General features: G+C 42.4%; 1 protein-coding gene across 3 annotated transcripts in view; it reads right to left on the bottom strand.

Annotated features, from left to right (window-relative positions):
• Positions 1–1,253: 1,253 nt before the first annotated feature.
• The window catches only part of PDCD6 (programmed cell death 6), an 86,339-nt gene continuing 68,397 nt past the window's right edge, over positions 1,254–19,195 (bottom strand). Inside the window, exons 2-6 of one of the 3 annotated variants that reach the window (XM_083188381.1) lie at positions 19,070–19,114; positions 16,346–16,504; positions 13,076–13,126; positions 10,749–10,858; positions 1,254–3,806 (exon numbers count right to left, since the gene is read on the bottom strand). In XM_083188381.1, the coding sequence (XP_083044507.1) occupies positions 3,708–3,806; positions 10,749–10,858; positions 13,076–13,126; positions 16,346–16,504; positions 19,070–19,114 (464 nt within the window). In that variant the 3' untranslated portion in view covers positions 1,254–3,707. The remainder of the gene's footprint in view (positions 3,807–10,748; positions 10,859–13,075; positions 13,127–16,345; positions 16,505–19,069; positions 19,115–19,195) is intronic. The other 2 variants (XM_083188378.1, XM_083188380.1) reach the window with 2 other exon arrangements.

Raw genomic sequence — 19,195 nt, forward strand, 5'->3', positions numbered from 1 at the left:
GCATCTACAGATGGAGCCAGCCTCTGCCAGCACAACATATCCATAGTGCTGGCAGGGGGCTTGGCAGGCGGATGGGGACGAGCAAGTGACTCACTCACTCATCCCACTCTTAAAGGCAGCGGGGATTGGTTGATTCCCTGCTCAACTTTGCTTCAGGGAGACAGGCAGGGAGTGCGGAAGAGCAGGCAGCTGGCTGGAGGGCTTCTGACAGAATGGAGTCGCATGAGCCCATTCTGTCAGACTCTAATGAGAGCGGTTCCATTTGTATGTCTTGTAACTCTGGGGTAGCCAACCCTAGTCCTCGAGAGCTACCAACAGTGCATGTTTTGCAGGTCTCCTCACAGAATCACAAATGAGCTAATTAGCTCCATCTGTGTATCTTTTAAAATGTGTCAGTGATTAATGAGTGCAGCTGTGCAGCAGCTAGGTTGTCTGGAAAATGTGAACTGTTGGTAGCTCTCGAGGGCTAGGGTTGGCTACCACCGTTCTAACTCCTATACCACTTTTTTTAGTGCCCAGGATTTTTCCCATTCCGGACTTTTTTTGTTGTTGTTTTGGTAGAAGCATTGCACAAACTCAACCACAGATAGGGGGTCAGTTCAATTAGACATGCCAAAGTAAAAAAAAAACAACATCATGAATGATCAAGGGACCTGGGTTCCAGATTTACCTTCTTATATCTGTTTTCCCTATAGCCTAATTTGTAGCAACCTTTGTACAGGTAATGCCAACAAGGGGGTTGGGATCATTTGGTCTATTGCATTATGGTAGAAAGTCATTAGGTCGAATCCATTAGGTCGACATGCTAAAAGGTCGACATGATTCTAGGTCGACATGGGAAAAGGTCGACATGATTCTAGGTCGAAAGGTCATTAGTTCGACAAGGTCATTAGTTCGACATTGTCTATGTCGACATTCACAAGGTCGACATGGGGTTTTTCACTGTTTTTTTACCTGAATGTCAACACAGTCGACATGGACACAGTTTAAAGTGCACTGCATCCCCTCGCATCGCTCGCTGCGCTCGCAATGCGTCGGGCACGGTGCCTCGCTACGCTCGGCACACTATTTTATTCTCCCACCACGCCCTAGTGGATGGTAGGGCATGAAATACCGCCTGTCGGCACATGTTGGCTCAAAAAACAGTGAAAAACTCCATGTCGACCTTGTGAATGTCGACATAGACAATGTCGAACTAATGACCTTGTCGAACTAATGACCTGTCGAACTAATGACCTTTCGAACTAGAATCATGTCGACCTTTTCCCATGTCGACCTAGAGTCATGTCGACCTTTTAGCATGTCGACCTAATGACTTTCTACCATAATGCAGTAGACCAAATGACCGCATCCCCAACAAGGCTGCTTTCTAGCCATTTAGGATCAAACATAAATAAAGGATTAGAAATTTCCTTTTGCATATATCATACTAAATAGCCTCCTCCCATTTCATTTTACTACCTGTAAAACAAAATGTAATGATAAAACAAGCCTGTTTGTGCTTTTGCTATAGAGTCTGCATCAGGGATTGGGAACCTTAAGTTATCTAGCTGTTTTAGAACTGCAAATCATAGTATGTCCTGCAACAGTTTTGCATGGCCAAATAGCAAAACTAAGGCAAGGCATGCTGGGTTGTGTAGTTCAACAACTGCTGGAGGGCCAAAGGTTCCCCATCCCTAATGTAAATGTTCATTTAGACTATTTAAAGAATGACGGACCTTAACAGTTTGGTCCTAAAATAAACAAAGGATTCTCACTAAAGGTTAATATTTGCAATCAATGTTATGTGTAAACCTATCATAAAACTAATTCAATCTGTAGTGTCCAAAACTATTTGAGCTATTTTAAATCATTTTCCTAAGGAACCTGTACCTGTGCATGATATTTGTTTTGTGGTTCTAGAAGGTAACATGGGGATTGGAATACAAATTAAATAGAGTCAGGAACTAGTCTTAAAAGAAGTCAAATGTACACATACTGTATACATTTGTGATGCAATGAGCAAAACAGTGTTGGATTCCTGCCTAATGAATAGAAGTATAGTATCCGTCTCAGCCTGTGCATGCACTGGCCATCAATAACCTGTAAATAAGTTTGTAAATCAGCAGACACCACCTAAAGATAAATCTGCCATCCCCAAAAAATAAAAGGGTAAAATAATGTCACATGTACTTGGCTGTGGCCAAATGACAACTAGGCACGCTGCATATTTCCTGCCTGACCCACTCATGTCCACTTTCACTTGCTGAATGACAAATGTTTACAAATTAAAAAGACATCTTTAGGTGTGTACCATGTTTATCTGTTCAATCTATCTGGTGGAGACAAAAATCTGGTATTTGAGCATATGAGAATTTGCTCCTAAACATTGGAAAACCATAATTAAGATAAATTAGATAAAACCATTTGAGTTAACAAATTCATACAAAATAATTTTTGCCCATTTTCAAGCAATTGGTTGATTGTCATATGCTCATACATTACCATATTTTTTATTCCACCAGACAGATTGATCTTAAGGTATGTATCCAGTTTAAGGTTTATTCAAATATTAATCTGTAAACTGATGTACAAGAAATTTGTTAAAGTATTTTTAGTATGACATTTCTCAGTAAAGGCCCATACACACTGGGCAACTCTCAACTGAAAGCAACTCCGTTTTGTCTTTTGAGCTGCTTTCAGCTCTTTACCCTCCCAGAATGTACACTTCCGCATCATCCCTGGCCCAGGCCGCTCATTTGCTGGTATTACCCAGCAGACGAGCATCAGGGTGGACGGCTTTTCATAGCGTCCTGCTATGGAAACTCGTCCACCCACAGGATAAATGTCTAAAACTGGTGAAAAAATGCTGTGTGTATGCGCTAAGCGATTTTTAGCCCAGCAATTTTCCCCATCATCCGTCAGCATACAACCTGGGCCAAATCGCCCAGTGTGTATGGATGATGGGGGTATGGCCAAGAGTTGCGGCCGGGAAGAGGCGAGCTGCAGCCGGCAGCTCGTCACTTCCCGGACGTTCTCGGCAGAACGAGCCCGACAGCTACGCTCGTTCTGCTGAGAAACCCAGCTCAATGCTGTCGGGAAAGGCAGCATTGAATAGGGCCCGGCGAGCATCTCCCCGACGGGAGATGTTCGCCAGGAATTGAATATCCCCCTAAGTCTATTGAATGTATAGAGATGTGACTTATAAAACGCACCTCCCTGCACAAACTACACTTACTGGCACAGCCACAACTGAATCCTTTATATAGAAGACAGCTCAGATTTGATTTTTATAGTATCTTATTACATTCACAGGCTATGCCATCATGCATTCAGACAATGTTCTTGTGTTATCTTCTTACATGCAATTTGGTGAAAATTAGGCACAATGCTGTGAACTTAATGAAACCATCAAGATCATGCTAAATAAATGTAAACAAAATATATCTGCTTCTTGCTAAGTTTTTTTTCCATCTATTATTGGATGCATTATGGATAAAAATATGGCTAGGTTATTTTTTAATACACAGTAACAAAAAGAAAACAAAAATAAAAAGTCTCCCAACCAACACAACTTCAGATTTGTTGAAGATGGTCTATGTGAAAAACACAGTAGGAGCAATTGAAACATACAGCACCTTTATGGTGCCAAATTCCAGTAAAGTTAAGAAAGTTTAGATTTGGCAACTCAGTCTCTTTATTGGTCTGGGCCAATCTTCTTTTTGGCATCATACTACATTGAAGACCATGGAGAGATATTGTTCATATGATACATGTATCCAGCCATCTTGGTCTGTGTCAAAGCGTCGGAAGACATCGGTTAATTTCTGAAATGACAAAATACATAAAAAGATATACAAAAGTAGGGAGACGTGCACAAATCCTGTAAAATAAGGTAATCTATGGTAATGCATGAGGTCTGCAGCTGGAGATTTATTTGTACATTAGGGGGTACCCAATTCTCCACCATCATTTATTGCAGATAATGAATTAGCTGAGACTAATTAAATAGTCAGCACTTATCGGGGTGCATCGGGCACACAAAGCAAACCGCAGCATGGGTACGTATTCCTGTCATTGATCCCAAAAACTTGACATTTTGGTCTATAATTGAATAGTCTAATAATGGCCATTGGTCAAAAATGTCACGTTTTTATAAGCTGAAAAAGTAGAGCATGTAATTGGATACCCCCAAAGTGTCCAAGTAACTTTGGCTACAACTTTTGCAGTTGGCACAGGTCTTCCTGTGATCCACGTGTCATACAAAATCCTTTCTAGTAAATTTGTTGTATGTTGGACAATAGTTCTTGTGGGGATGTGAATAAAACAACCACTAATGCAGACCTTCCAAACCGCAGTCCTCAAGGCACACACACTGAAGGTTTTATTGATATTCAGGCTTTAGCACAAATGGGTAAAGTAAAATAACGGATACCTATTTAATCACCTGTGCTCAAGCATGGATAGCACTTAAACCTGGACTGTTAGTATGCCTTGAGGACCAAGGTTAGGAATGCTTGCACTTCCTGGTGCCACTTCTATCATCCACCAGGACCAGGCCCTGTGACTTACAGGACAGCTGGGTCACTGGGCCTTCCCAGCTCCATATTACCCAACCCCCACTGAATAACCCCTTTATACAGCCCTCATTATATGCTGCAACACAACTCCTGGGGTTAATATACTACGGACACTCACTGTCCATATCTTGCACAGCTGCATATACAGTACCCCCCTCTTGGTACACAGAGGTGCTCCCTATCATTACATACATCAGTCCAATCACTATGAGGTGCTCCAACTGTGTGAATATATGAGTGGATTTTTCAGGAGCTTAGGCATGTGAAAACCTAGCTCCCTCAGCTGCCACTCACCAAAGTTATAATTCTGGTAACAACTAGGATATAGCTAACCTAAACATTACCCCCCGGTACCAATATCTGTGAATTTTCAGCTCTTCTAATAAGTGCTCCCATAACTAATTATGCCTGCCAAGAAAGCTAAAGACGCAGTGCCGTTCAGGATCTCCCTTCCCCCCAGGAAATCTCCACAACCTCCTACAACTCATGCTGGCTCCCCAAATCAGGTGTCATTTCTCCAGGGGAACCATCATCTCCCATTGGGATGGCTGGGGTGGACACTGAATCAGATGCACCGGTGACAGTGAAGTCTCTGTGTCAGGTCTTTTCTGCATTCCAAGCAGAGATGTCCAGAGATCTAAAAAAATCGGCCATCTGTGAAGTCAAGACAGAGCTGGTCGCCATAGGAGACCGGACTGACCACTTGGAGTGTAAAATGGAGGAGCTGGTCGCATCTCACAATGATCTCACGCGATCAGTTCAAAATCTAAGCTAGCGGACCTGGAGGACAGATCTAGACGCAATAACATCAAAATTAGAGGCATCCCAGACTTAGTGGCGAATTCAGAGCTGGAAGATTATGTCCACACTCTGTTCCGTAAATTACTCCCTACAACAGATCCCAAAGACTTCCTGATAGACTGCATACACCGCCTCCTAAGACCAAGAACAATCTCTGCCGACCTACCAAAATATACCCTCTTAAGGGTTAATTTCTTCACGGTCAAAGAACGGTCATCCTCAGAGCTGCTCCAGATTCAAAAAATTCAGACATTAGGAGGCCTTCAAATCTTCCAGGACTTTTCTCCTACAACTATCGCCAATAGAAGAGCATTTACTCCCATCACCGCTGCACTCAGATCCCACGACATCAGGTACCGCTGGAGTTTCCCGGTCAAGCTGATCATTTACTATGAAGACACTACATACTCCATATCCTCCCTGGACGCAGGAGTTAAGCTCCTGATGGACTGGGACATATCGGTCACAAGACCTCCAGAGCCGAAATGTCCGCATACTCTACAATAAGAATGGGCTGCTACCTGACGACCCGCATTGGGCCATCGACTGAGCATACCGGTTCTGTGAACTTTTATGCCTGTGTACTTGCTTTCCCTTCCACCGGGATGGGATCCATACGCTAAGTATCTTATATGTTTGTTTGTCACATTATGCAAGACTCTTGACAATTAGTTCACTTTGTTAGAATTTATTGTTTTGCCGAATATTTTTCGTTCTAGTTCCTTGAACCAAGTTTTAGGTTACGCCTAGATTGTTAAACTTCTTAGTTACTAGACTTACTTTGTTACACGATAGTGTTTGTGTGTTAGTTAGTGAGTGGCAGCTCCTTTTCTGTGAGCCGAGCCACCCCCCAACCCTACACATACTACTGCATGAACCCTTTTTACCCTGTAGTTATGCGGGTCCAATGTACCGGACCCTTTTGTTTTACCTTTCCCTATGCTTTTTTCTCTCTCCTTGCCCTTCTCTCCCCCTCACGTCACCTAACCCTCCCCGACCCTACCCCCAGGGTACTGGCGACTGCTGTAGTTGCACTAATTCGACGCAGGGTATTTTTCAAGTTAGGACCTAGATCCCCTCTATCAACCCCCCTCAATTTACGATGCCTAACTTTCTTTCTTTAAACGTTAAGGGGTTAAACTCCCCTAATAAACGAAGGCTAGCTCTCCTACTTCCACAAACAGAAAGCAGATGTGGTTGCTGTCTAGGAGACTCATTTTAACTCCACTAATCCCCCATTGTTCAAAGATTTGAATTATCCGGTAGGTTACTACGCGAATGGCCCATTCAAGCGTAATGGAGTCGCTATTCTATTCAATAAGCATACTTCCTTTGTTCTACAATCACAAACCCCAGACAAAAATGGCAGATATCTGATTCTGACGGGTCTATTAGAAGACAAGCAGACCACTATTGTATGTCTATGCACCTAACACTAATCAAATCTCATTCCTACGTAAACTATTTCTCTTCATACGGAAAACCTACAGAGGTTCCCTGATAGTACTCAGAGATTTTAATCTAATCTTAGATCCCAAACTAGACAAGTCCCACAATCAACATCTCGCCCCTCTCAAGTGGCTGGCCCATCCCTGTACTTTCGTAATCTTCTTGTAGAATTCGATCTATATGATATCTGGAGGACTAAATAACCGTCTGGGCGTGACTACACCTTCTATTCCCCAGTACACAATTCCTATTCTAGGATAGATATCCTTTGCGATAAGTGGACTTTACAACATACCAAGGATGTTGATATTCTGCCTATCACATGGTCTGACCATGCCCCTGTTACATGGAAATGGAACCCGAACCCATCAAAAATACCTCCGAGGCCTTGGCGACTCTTCCCCCACCTGTTAAAAGACCCTACAGCTAAAGATACCATAGTAAAATCCATTAAGTCCTACCTTTCTAACAATTCCCCACAAGATACGTATATCACTAACCACTGGTGTGCCTTTAAGGCGGTTACGAGAGGAGCTGCAATACAGGCTGGCTCTTACCTCAAACGTAGTGCTATTAAGGCCCAACAAGACCTAGAGACCAAGTTATCAGAGCTGAAAAATCAAAATAAAACAACCCCATCTAGAACCCTGAAATCAGAGATATCAAACATTCACAGCCAACTTCAAAAACTTCTCTTAGCCCGTACTCAGTTAGCCCTAAATAGAATGTGACACAAATTCTAACTGTTCAGTAATAGGTCAGGCAGAATGCTCGCTCGAAAATTGCGTGCTCAACAGGCCAAAAATAGAATGCGACACATCATTACTCCCACTAAAGAGAAACTTACAAACCCCAAGGACATCACAAACCAATTTGCTAAATACTACTCCCAGTTATACAATTTATCCTCTGATACCTCCACACCTCAACCCACCAATGATACAATATCCTCCTTCCTGAACAAGATACAGATCCCATCTTTAACGCCGGAACAACTAGACGCCCTTAATGCTCCCTGGTCCGATACGGAGATTCAATCAGCCATCAGATCCCTTCCCCGTAATAAGGCCCTAGGTCCAGACGGTTCCACAACTGATTTCTATATTACATTCAGAGACTTATTAACTCCACTTTTAACAAACCACTTTAATGAGTTATCCTCCCTGGGCTCTTCCCCACCAGAGCTACTAGAAGCCCGTATAGTGACCATCCCCAAACCAGGGAAGGACCCGGCCTTTTGTCAAAATTAATCGCCCTATAGCGCTTTTAAATTGCGATATTAAACTGTTTGCCAAACTAATGGCCCTGCGTGTCAATCAATTCCTCCCGTTGCTGGTGCACCCGGATCAGACGGGTTTTGTCCAGGGGAGACAGGCCTCCAATAATACAAGGAGAGTATTCACACTTATTGATTCTCTCTCTAGAGAGCAAGACCTTCTTCTCCTATCTCTTGACGCTGAAAAAGCGTTTGATAGGCTGAACTGGCAATATATGCAAGAAGTGCTCACACGTTTTGGCTTCAGAGGTTGGATTCTCAAATCGATCCTGACGCTTTATAGCTCCCCCACGGCTCGGGTGTTCAGCAACGGTTTTCTATCTGACTCATTGGATATCACAAATGGCACTAGACAGGGGTGCCCCTTATCCCCCCTAATCTTTGTTCTCTCAATAGAACCCCTAGCCATTACTATACGCAACAATGCTAATTTCCTTGGCTTGCAGATAGGTCCTCAGCGGCATAAGTTAAGTCTTTTCGTTGACGACGTATTACTTTTCGTGACCAATCCAGTTAGAACACTTCCCTACCTCCATACTATATTAGCCTCCTATAGCGCAGCTTCCTATTACAAACTAAACACTACCAAAACAGATGCCCTTCCAATTAATCTCACTGGATCCTTATCCCACCTAAAATCAATTTACAAATACAATTGGCAAACCGAAGGAATATAAATACCTAGGTATTTTATTGATTCTAACACATCTAAGGTCTTTAATATTAACCTCACTCCCCTCCTCACAACATTATCCACCTTAACTAAATCTTGGTTGTCTTTTGATATCTCCTGGATGGGACGTATGGCAGCTTTTAAAATGTCCTTACTCCCCAAATGAATGTACTTGTTCCGCACCATCCCTTACACATTTCCTAAGAAATCATTGCAACTTGGCGCGTCTATATTGACAAAATATGTGTGGTCATCCAGGCCCCCAGCTATGGCCCATTCTAGAATGTCTTTACCCAGAGCCTTTGGCGGTCTGGACCTCCCGGATTTGGTTAGCTATCATACCGCATGCCTCCTTGCCCCTCTTAAAAATTATACTGACACTAACTCCCCCACGGGATGAGTTTCCTTTGAACAAGCCTCGACCCCCTCACATTCCCCTTGCAGATTTAATTGGAATTCCAAAACACGCTAGACCTGCCCAACCGTCTCTACTCCCATCCACCAAGGCATCTTTACAAGCCTGGGACAAATTACTGGCCACCTTATCCACCCCGGCAAACGCTATACCCAACATTTCCATTACAACTGTAGCAAACCTAATCCCCAACCTCAACTTAAATACATGGAAGACCCATGGTGTAACCACCCTAGGAGATTTGGTAGACGCTCTCTCCCTGCTCCCCTTCTCTACCTTTCTCTATCCCTTCCTCTGAATACTACCATTATCTACAAATAGCAAATTGGTGGAAGGCTCACTTTTCTACCTATACCCCCACAGACGCTACATCCCAGATACTCCTGTCCAGACCGTTCATGACAGGAACTAGAGGCGACATCTCCTTTTGGTACAAGACCTTGGTAACCCCTTCTGCCTTTTCCAAATGCCCTCCCACGTGAAATGGGAAACAGATCTAGGTAAAACATTTACCCCTATGCAATGGCGACAGATCTTCCTTTCCTCTTATGCAATGTCCTGCTGTTCAAATCACACAGAGATGCACATCAAACTAATTAATAGATTATACCTTACCCCCGACCGCCTGCATACCTTTTGGCCATCCTGCTATAACCAATGCTGGAGGCTATGCGGATGTGCAGGCAACATTTACCATATTTTCTGGTCCTGCCCCATAATTAAACAGTATTGGTCCACAGTTTTCAACTTGATCTCCACTGTTTTAAAGATAGCTATATAACCTGAACCAACCCTTGCCATGTTCCATCTCTACCCTCAGAATATCCCTCCGGAGAAAAGATTTGTATTAGGACATATACTTATTGCTGCCCGAGCCAACCTGGCCCAGCATTGGAAACAGCCTTCCCCCCCCTTGTTACAAGTCATTTTGAAGACGAACCACCATTTCCGTATGGAGACAAACTTCACCTCATTTGTTCCCTCACCCACCTCCCCTCATATGCGATGGCTTTTATGGCACACTTACGTAACAGAGGGTGCTAAATTTTTCCCCTCTTCCTCTCTTACAGACTTACTTCAGTTCAGCCTAAATGAACCTCCCGAGGTTCAACAATAACCAGAGCTACATCTACACGCTCACCCTACTCAATAGACCCCACCCCCTTGGGAAATGTAATATGGCTTGCTATAACTTTACCTTATACATTACTATCTGTTATTGATATTTGTTTTATATTCTCTTTTATCTACGTAATCTATATTTTATTCGCTCTGCGTAGCGAAATACACTGTATTTTGTATACGCCTGTTACCCCCTATCCCCTCCCCTAAATGTCCCCTATTTTTTCTGTACCCCATATTAAAAATATGTCACAATAAAAATTTATTGATGGGAAAAAAAAAAAAAGTGGGAAGACCATATTGAACACCTTGTTTGGTTCATTTTGAATCCATTGTGGTGGTGTATAGAACCCAAAATATGAGAATTGGGTCGCTATCCCAATATTTATGGACCTGACTGTATGTTGTTGTTTATGTATGGAGGCCATTCCTCCAGTTACGAAGGCATCTCACCTGGAGGACAGTGCAGCACTGGATAAAGTCATCAAAAGCAACTTGTCCTTTCCTCTGTCTGTCGAATTTCCGAATGAGAATATCATAAAACTGGTCTGTCAGGCGATAACCTGCACAGGAAATTTTTTAAAGAAAATAAATGAATGAATGTTGTTGAGTGAAGACATTTCATAACAATCACATGTATTTGTTTTCTTGATCTATAAATCTTCCCAGTCTTAAAATAAAAATTGTATTTGGACACCAGCCACAACAGCTATGGTAGTAAGCTTCCTTAGCTATCACAAAAAGCATTTGTATATTAAATTTCGCTCTTTATTAATTAAAATAACCATCTTACAGTTCTAAATACATATACCTTACACAATTCTGTGTGGTCATGAACACCACTGCTACATTGGTGTATTTGAATAACTAAATATATATAGATATAGAGAGAGATAGAGAGATAGAGATAGATAGAGAGAGAGAGAGAAAATGGGGGGTTTTCAGGGTGCGCTAAAAACCTTATATGATTGAACTGTACAATTCAAATAACAGTAAAAAACAATTTATTAAAAAGTTGCTCAAAGGAGCATGGCAGTTTGTATGTAAGGTCCAATTACAGTTGCAGTGAACCGATGGTGTTACAACAAATTGTACAATTAAACAGTAGACTGATGTCCATAAACGCCAGTTAAGCCCAACGCGTTTCGTCGTACACTCGACTTCCTCAGGGGCATGGTACAATACGATGGTCACACGATGGTGGTCGAACACTAGGAGTCTCCTAGGAGGCACAATTTTATGGCTGTGGAAACTCGATAGGTTACAGAAATGAACGTGATGAACGTGGTGTCCACCAGCCGTGATAAATATAAGTATCGAAATAGATTTCTTTGCGTGCAAAAAGTAATTTGTCTTCCAGTCAATCAGGAGTGTACTGCTAGGCTCCACACTTTTGTGGAGCCTAGCAGTACACTCCTGATTGACTGGAAGACAAAATACTTTTTGCACGCCAAGAAATCTATTTCCATACTTATATTTATCACGGCTGGTGGACACCACGTTCATTTCTGTAACCTATCGAGTTTCCACAGCCATAAAATTGTGCCTCCTAGGAGACTCCTAGTGTTCGACCACCATCGTGTGACCATCGTATTGTACCATGCCCCTGAGGAAGTCGAGTGTACGACGAAACGCGTTGGGCTTAACTGGCGTTTATGGACATCAGTCTACTGTTTAATTGTACAATTTGTTGTAACACCATCGGTTCACTGCAACTGTAATTGGACCTTACATACATACTGCCATGCTCCTTTGAGCAACTTTTTAATAAATAGTTTTTTACTGTTATTTGAATTGTACAGTTCAATCATATAAGGTTTTTAGCGCACCCTGAAAACCCCCCATTTTCTCCATTTCTTTAACCGGGTCCCATCTAACAGGGGATCCTTTCAGGGTTGCAGCTTGTCGCATTATTCCCATTAAGCGCACTGTGTGGCCCCCCTTTGCCATTATATATATATATATATATATATATATATTTTATTAAGGTGTATAGCTTCTGAAAGTAACGCATTCAATGCAAAATCTTTCAAAAGAAGCCATATCATACTCACTTCTGCGTAAAGCGATGTCAGGCATACTGCCACACTGTATGTATAAGAGTATTGTGGTTCATAAAAGAGGATTTACTTTACCTTGGCATAATATTCAATAGGATTCTGATAGGGGCAGAGTTGGCATGGGGTACAAGCCAAAGGCAAATACCATCAAGCTGTGTCCATGAGCTAGCGAACACTATAGGAATGCTAATTGCAGGTTGTTCATAGGAACTGAAGCAATAACACTATGGGCCTTATTCTAGTTCACTCTTGGAGGCAAATTTCTTCTCAAATGGACAAAAACATGTGCACTGCAGGTGGGGCAGGTATAGCATGCAGAAAGCGTTAGATTTGGTTGGGGTTTTTCTTCAAAATGAGATCTATATTGCAGTGTAAAAATAAAGCAGTCAGAATTAGATTTGGGTGAGTTATTTTGTTTCTGTGCAGGGAAAATACTATCTGCACCTGTTATATCTGCCCCCCTGCACTGCACATGTCCATATGAGAAGGACTTTGCCTCTAAGAGTGAACTATGGGCAGAAATACCAAAATGCCCCCTAAATAAAACACTGCATGTGGCACCACCTGTCAGTCTGTGCTTTGTTCATTTTTTTTTTTTTTAACAAACAATGCATATTACAGCAGAATGGTCATCAATAAGTAGACATTTAGATAACGAGTGGCTGGCAGAAGGATGATCTAATATTACTAACATGGTTTAACTACAAAATAATATTTTACTTGGTAGTTTTGTAGCAGACATGGTCAGAAACTCTTCCCTGTCCTGTACAGCTGTTGGAAAACAAATAGGGCAGCAATAAAGTAAATGGTCAACTAGAGATTTACTGAATGCAGTACATTACAGGGTTTATTAACACAACCATTGTGAAGTATTACGCAGTCTGGGCACCATGTTGTGCATACCATGGGGTATCCCTTTTTGGCTCCTGCCGATAGGTCGGGTTACTCCCCTATCTTGTTGTAGCCTTGTTCTTTGTTACTCCTGGTTGTATCATAACAACAATATGGTTCTCCATACCCTTTCTTCTGTATATTGTGATAAGCTATCCTGTTTTTGTCTGTCTTTACAATACAGAGATTAAACAAAATAAAATAAAAACAGTACATACTTGAGACTTATGTATTCTAGATGGGAACCTGGATGTAACAGGTGACAAGGGCAAAGCATTAAAAAGAGAGCAAAGAATTTTTACCATCCAGCCAAAGCTTTACACTGGAAGGGTGTAAATTCCTCTTGCTGAGAGTGGTGGTATTCGCAAACTCTTTAACTAAATTATAAGCTGCATGCATGAACATTATTGAACATGAACATTATTTTATGTGAAATACATTTTGACACCATAAACTTCCAGTGCACTTTGTCAGTAGGGCTAAAAGGAATGGCTTAGTATTTGCCCAAGTGATGATTCCTCAGTGATTATGCCCATGGATTTAATGTAGCTATTTCTTCTTTATAAAAGGCAACACCAGGTTGGTTTAAAACAGTGGTCTCCAACCTTTTTGGGGGCGGGAGCTACTCGCGACTAAATAAACCACCCGAAGAGCTACTTAGATAAAAAAAAAAAAAAAAAAAATATGCATAATAACCAAAAAATGCCCTTTACACATTATGCCACACACCCCAATGCCCCAGACACAAAATGCCACAGACTGCAATGTCCAATATGCTGCATACATACCTCTCAACACTGGAGGTAGAGGAGAATGGACATCTGCGCCCAAAATTAGGGGGTTCATCTTCTACCGTGGTACTCCTGCGAGGCTACATCCCCATTTTTTCTGCTGTAGGGGCATGGTCAGCACTCTAAGAGCTGTAGCCACATGGGGTGAGGCCAATGAAAATGGGGGTGTGAAACACATATGCCAGATACACATATGCCCCCAATAGTGCAGTGCCAGATACACACATACCCCCAATAGTGCCAGATACACACATATGCCCAATAGTGCCAGATACACATACAGTATGCCCCCAATAGTGCCAGATACACATATGCCCCCAATAGTGCCAGATACACATATGTTCCCACGGGGCCAGGTATGCCCCCACAGTGTCAGATACAAACACACACACTGTGCCCTCTAACATAAAAAAAAAAAATAGCCAGCAGTTTACCAGATTTAAAAAAAAAATGGGAGCCAAACGATTTTTAATTAACAGACCTGGCAGGGTACCAGCCCAGTGGGGATACCACATACACACACTGCCCTCTGGTGGGTAGGTGGCATACAGGGATGAGGAGGATGCCCTGTAGTGGGTAGGTGGCACACAGGGATGAGGAGGATGCCCCGTGGTGGGTAGGTGGCACAGAGGGATGGGAGGATGCATATTGTGTGGATGGAGGGATCAGTTTGGATGCGCCACTGTATGTAACATGGAACAATGGTGGTGGGCTTGCTCACCCTGGGTGTACAGTACTTGATGCTGCCACGCTCCCAGCGAGACACATATCACCAGAACACTGTTCAGCCCGGACCCCCACCTCCAGTTACACTACTCCTCAGCTCTCGGCAGTGATATATGACTCACCAACCCCGATGTTCGCATCCAGCAATCTCCCTCCAGTTCCTGCTCTGACTGCAGTAGAGGTCCGACTGGCGGCGGCTCCTCCGTGGACACTACATAGGCAGCAGCAGAGCATACCATCTCCTCCCTCTCCGGCGGCAAGTCTCCCTCTCATTGGGACCCCGGATCCTGGTCTCTTTCATCGGCAGCAGTGGGGGTCCTGCATATACCCACTCCTGGAGCCTGACGATGTGGGGAGACACATGCCGATCCGGGCAGAGTGCATCCCAGGGGACGCAGGCATACTTGCCGCCAAGCGACAACCGCAAGTCAAAGGTCAGGCGAGCTACTACAAATCACCAGGCGAGCTACCCGTCGCTCGCGAGCGACGGGTTGGCGATCCCTGGTTTAAAAAAATAAATAAAATTGTGCCAAAATCACAAGATAAAACAATTGCCCCTGAAGGTGCCCATTCACTGTGCATTTTTCGAGAACAATGCGCGTACCTGCACACATCACTTTGCAAAGCACAGAGTCTGTGCAGCCCATACTTTTTGTACTAAATCACATTGCATCTAGTACAAAAAGCACAGTGCTCTAGCACATTGTATGCTATTTGTACTAGATACAGTGCAATCTAGTACAAAAGGGGTATGGGTCATATGGTTGACACAACAAAGATTGACATGTATCGGGTTGACCACTGAAGGTCAACATGTGCATAGGTCGACACAGGCTTTGGCCAACACCTTAGTAGGTTGACAGGGTCATTAGGTCGTGGATTTGGTGCACCGCGTCCCCTCGCAGTGCTTTGCTACACTCGGCACACTTATTCTCCCTCAACGCCGTAGTAGATGGCAGAGCATGAAATACCGCCTGTTGGCTCAAAAACACGTTATAAACTCATGTCGACCTTTTGACGGTCGACATTGCCCATTTCGACCTAATGACCGTGTCAACCTAAGCCCATGTCGACCTTCAGTGGTCGAATCAATTCATGTCAACGACTGTATACCGCAAAAAGTACGGAGTTCATCGATCTGTGACTTCCATCTACCCACAATCTCTACATTGTGGAAAGTGTAGGATTAGATTGGCATTTATGCATTCAGGAAGAATTTATTTTTTATTTGCCCAACACTTGCTGTATGTTAGTGTCTACCATATGGTCAAAATAGGTTAGAATTTAGAAAAGCATAAAGTTGATGGAACAATTGCCAAGTTCTCCAACAATGTAACACCATCATCAGTCCCACTAGTGGCTGTTTATGGGTCTTTTTTTCTGAACAACTAGCAACTACAGCGGTCTGGACAACAGCACACCGCTACTACAAATTTCACAGAGTATTGATGAAATATCACATTATTGATTAAATATCACATCTAAACTACATTAAATATCAATATTTTAACACTTGTGTAACTTTTAACATTTTAGGATATAGGCAATGGCATTAAATAATATAAAATGTTTAAGCAAGTACCAAAATTTGATAAGGCCTGTTTTAATTCATTCTTGTCAATCAGTCCAGAATTATCTCTGTCATAGGCACGAAAGATATTCTGCCAATCGGTGATATACTTCCACACTCCAGTAAACTCTGTGAAGTTCACACCACCTTTGCAGTCCCGGTCAAACATGGCTGAATCAGAACAAAAAATATAGCAAAACAGTCACACAATGCTAAAATATAATGAAATATGCAATGTTAATTATATGTAGCACATTCTGAAATAATTTAAAGAAATAAAAAGTAGTAATAAAAATATAAAACAATTTATATGTTGATTATACTGACCTAGCATATCTTCAGGTCTTATATTTCTCCAAACACTACAATATGCTGTATATACACCTGTTATACTGTATACCAATTTTTTTTCTTTTATCTTGACAATCAGTCTTGTCTCCTGAAATCTTTTTTTCTAACAATCTTTTCTTGCACTGGCATTATTAATATTGACTTGCTTCACAGATTAATACATTTATTTACACTTTCTTGTGTAAATGACAAAATATCTATAGATATATGACAAATTATTTAGACACATAATAGACTCGGTTAGAACAGGGGTTATCAAACTATTTTGCTCTGGGACCCTGTCAGACAATTATTATTACAGGAGCCCAGCAAATTATCATAGAATGGTTGCTACACAGCAGACTGCACATGCATGGCAGAATTTTGGAAGTGAAGTGACTATTAATGCAATCATTTAATTTCTTTCACAACGGCAGGGACAAGCTACTTTAAGTCCATGCCATAGATGTGTTTTTTAATACATGTATGCGCATGTTAAAGTTTATACCTACTGTGAAGGCTCTGGGATGGCAAGGAGAGGCAGTGAGTGAAAGAGGGTAATGGGGAAGAAGAGGGTGTCAGGAATGGGCAGTGTGAGACTAGGGAAGCAGTAAATGACATGGAGAGACAGTGGGTGGCAGAACATGACAGTTGGAGAGAGGTTGATGCAGATGGTTAAAAGGTACCAGAGGGTGACATTGGTGATGGCAGAGGGTAACTAGGGAGAAGCAGACTGAGGCATAGGGTGATGGATAGGCAGAGGGTGCCATGAGGTAGCAGTCGGTGATGAGGCTGGCAGGGGGTAGCAGGGAGATGCACAGGGTGGCAGTGGAAGAGATGTCAAGGCAGTGGCTGCATAGAGAACCTGAGAATGACACGGAGAGGCAAAGGGTGACTAGTGAAAGACAGTAGGTGACAAGGGGGATGCGACATTGACAGTAGAAAGGCAGTGGGTGACAGGGGGATGGCAAAGGAGGACTAAGGAGAGGCAGAAGGTGACAAAGGGGAGGAATAGATTGGCAGAGGGACTGAAGTGGGTGACAGGATGTCAGTAGGTAACAGTTGATGACAGAGTGACAGGGCGGAAGTGGGTAATGAAGGATGGCATGGCAGTGACACAGGGATAGCATTGGGAGAGACAGTGGGTGTTTAGTTAATTTTCCTCTATCCCCCTCCACATTGTGTGCTCCCCCAGTCTGTGCTTGGTGAAACCCTCCTCCCCCTCATGCTAACCTGCTACTGCTTAAGGTTTTAAAAAAGTGACAAAACTCTAATTGCCGTTTTTAAAGCAACAGACGTTGAGAACTGAAAGAAAATATGTACAGTTAAGTTTCAACAGCCTGCACTAAGTAAAAAATTGTGTAATGAGGACTACCATTAAAAAAAAAAAAAAAAAAGGACCATAAAAGTATTTTCTCTTTCTCTATTGGCTATTGCTGCAATTAAAAATGATCAAGCTGAACATTATGGGGTTTATTTTGTTTCTGTGCAGGGTAAATACTGGCTTTTTTATTCTTAAACTGCAATTTAGATTGCAGTTTCAACACACCGCAGACAAATCTAAAGGTGCACACACACTGGCCGATATATTGGCTATTCGATTGAACATCCAATATATTAATGCAACATCGGCAAGTGTGTACCATCCATATAGCTGAACAGAGGGATGAGCATGATCTGTGAGGGTTGAACACGCTGCCCAATCTGTCTGTAGATATATCTGCAGTTCAATTTATCTGCAGATATACCTACTAGTATGTATTCAGCTTAACTGTATCTGCACACTTTACATTTGCAGTGCACATGGTTTTGCCCATCAGAGAAACATTTTGCTTTCGAGATCCTTACTGAATAACCCCCTATATATGATGATAAATAAGAGGACTTTGCTTATGTGTTCACTGTGATCTAGAGGTACTGTACCAGACCTTTTCTGAATATTAATGATAACCTTTAGCTAGAGTTTCTTTATCCATACTCCTCATGGATCACGGGATACATTTTTGGCCACTAAGGGAATCCTATAGATATGACTTAAGCTGCCCATAGACGGTCCGTTCCCAGACCGTCCGTTCTGTACTATGAGATGCGCGCTCCCGTGCATCTCATCATACAGTACAAAAAGTATGTGCTGCACATACTTTTTGTACTAGCTGTTCATCACATCGCATGCACAAGGCATGCAATGCGATGTGTACTATTTAAGTCCCGAACGGATCCGTTAAACAGACCGTGTATGGGCAGCTTTACTCAAGTCAGTAGTTAGAAGTCAGACAGGTTGAACTCGATGGACTAACATCTCTTTTTCAGCCTTATTTACTATTTTACTATGCATCATTCTGCTCATCCTAGTGGCTGGGAGGACAAGCAAAACAAGATAATCAGGACATGCTCAGATGAACTTACAGATTATAGCTCTAACAGTCACAGGGTTGAAAGGTGTCCATGTACCTGCAACAACAAATAGGATATCATTCACTTTCAGCAAAACAGTTCAATAGTTATTATATGGAGGGCTGACAGACAATGGGG

Source organism: Crinia signifera, chromosome 5, assembly GCF_055691185.1.
Source record: "Crinia signifera chromosome 5, ASM5569118v1, whole genome shotgun sequence".
Taxonomy (NCBI): Eukaryota; Metazoa; Chordata; class Amphibia; order Anura; family Myobatrachidae; genus Crinia; species Crinia signifera.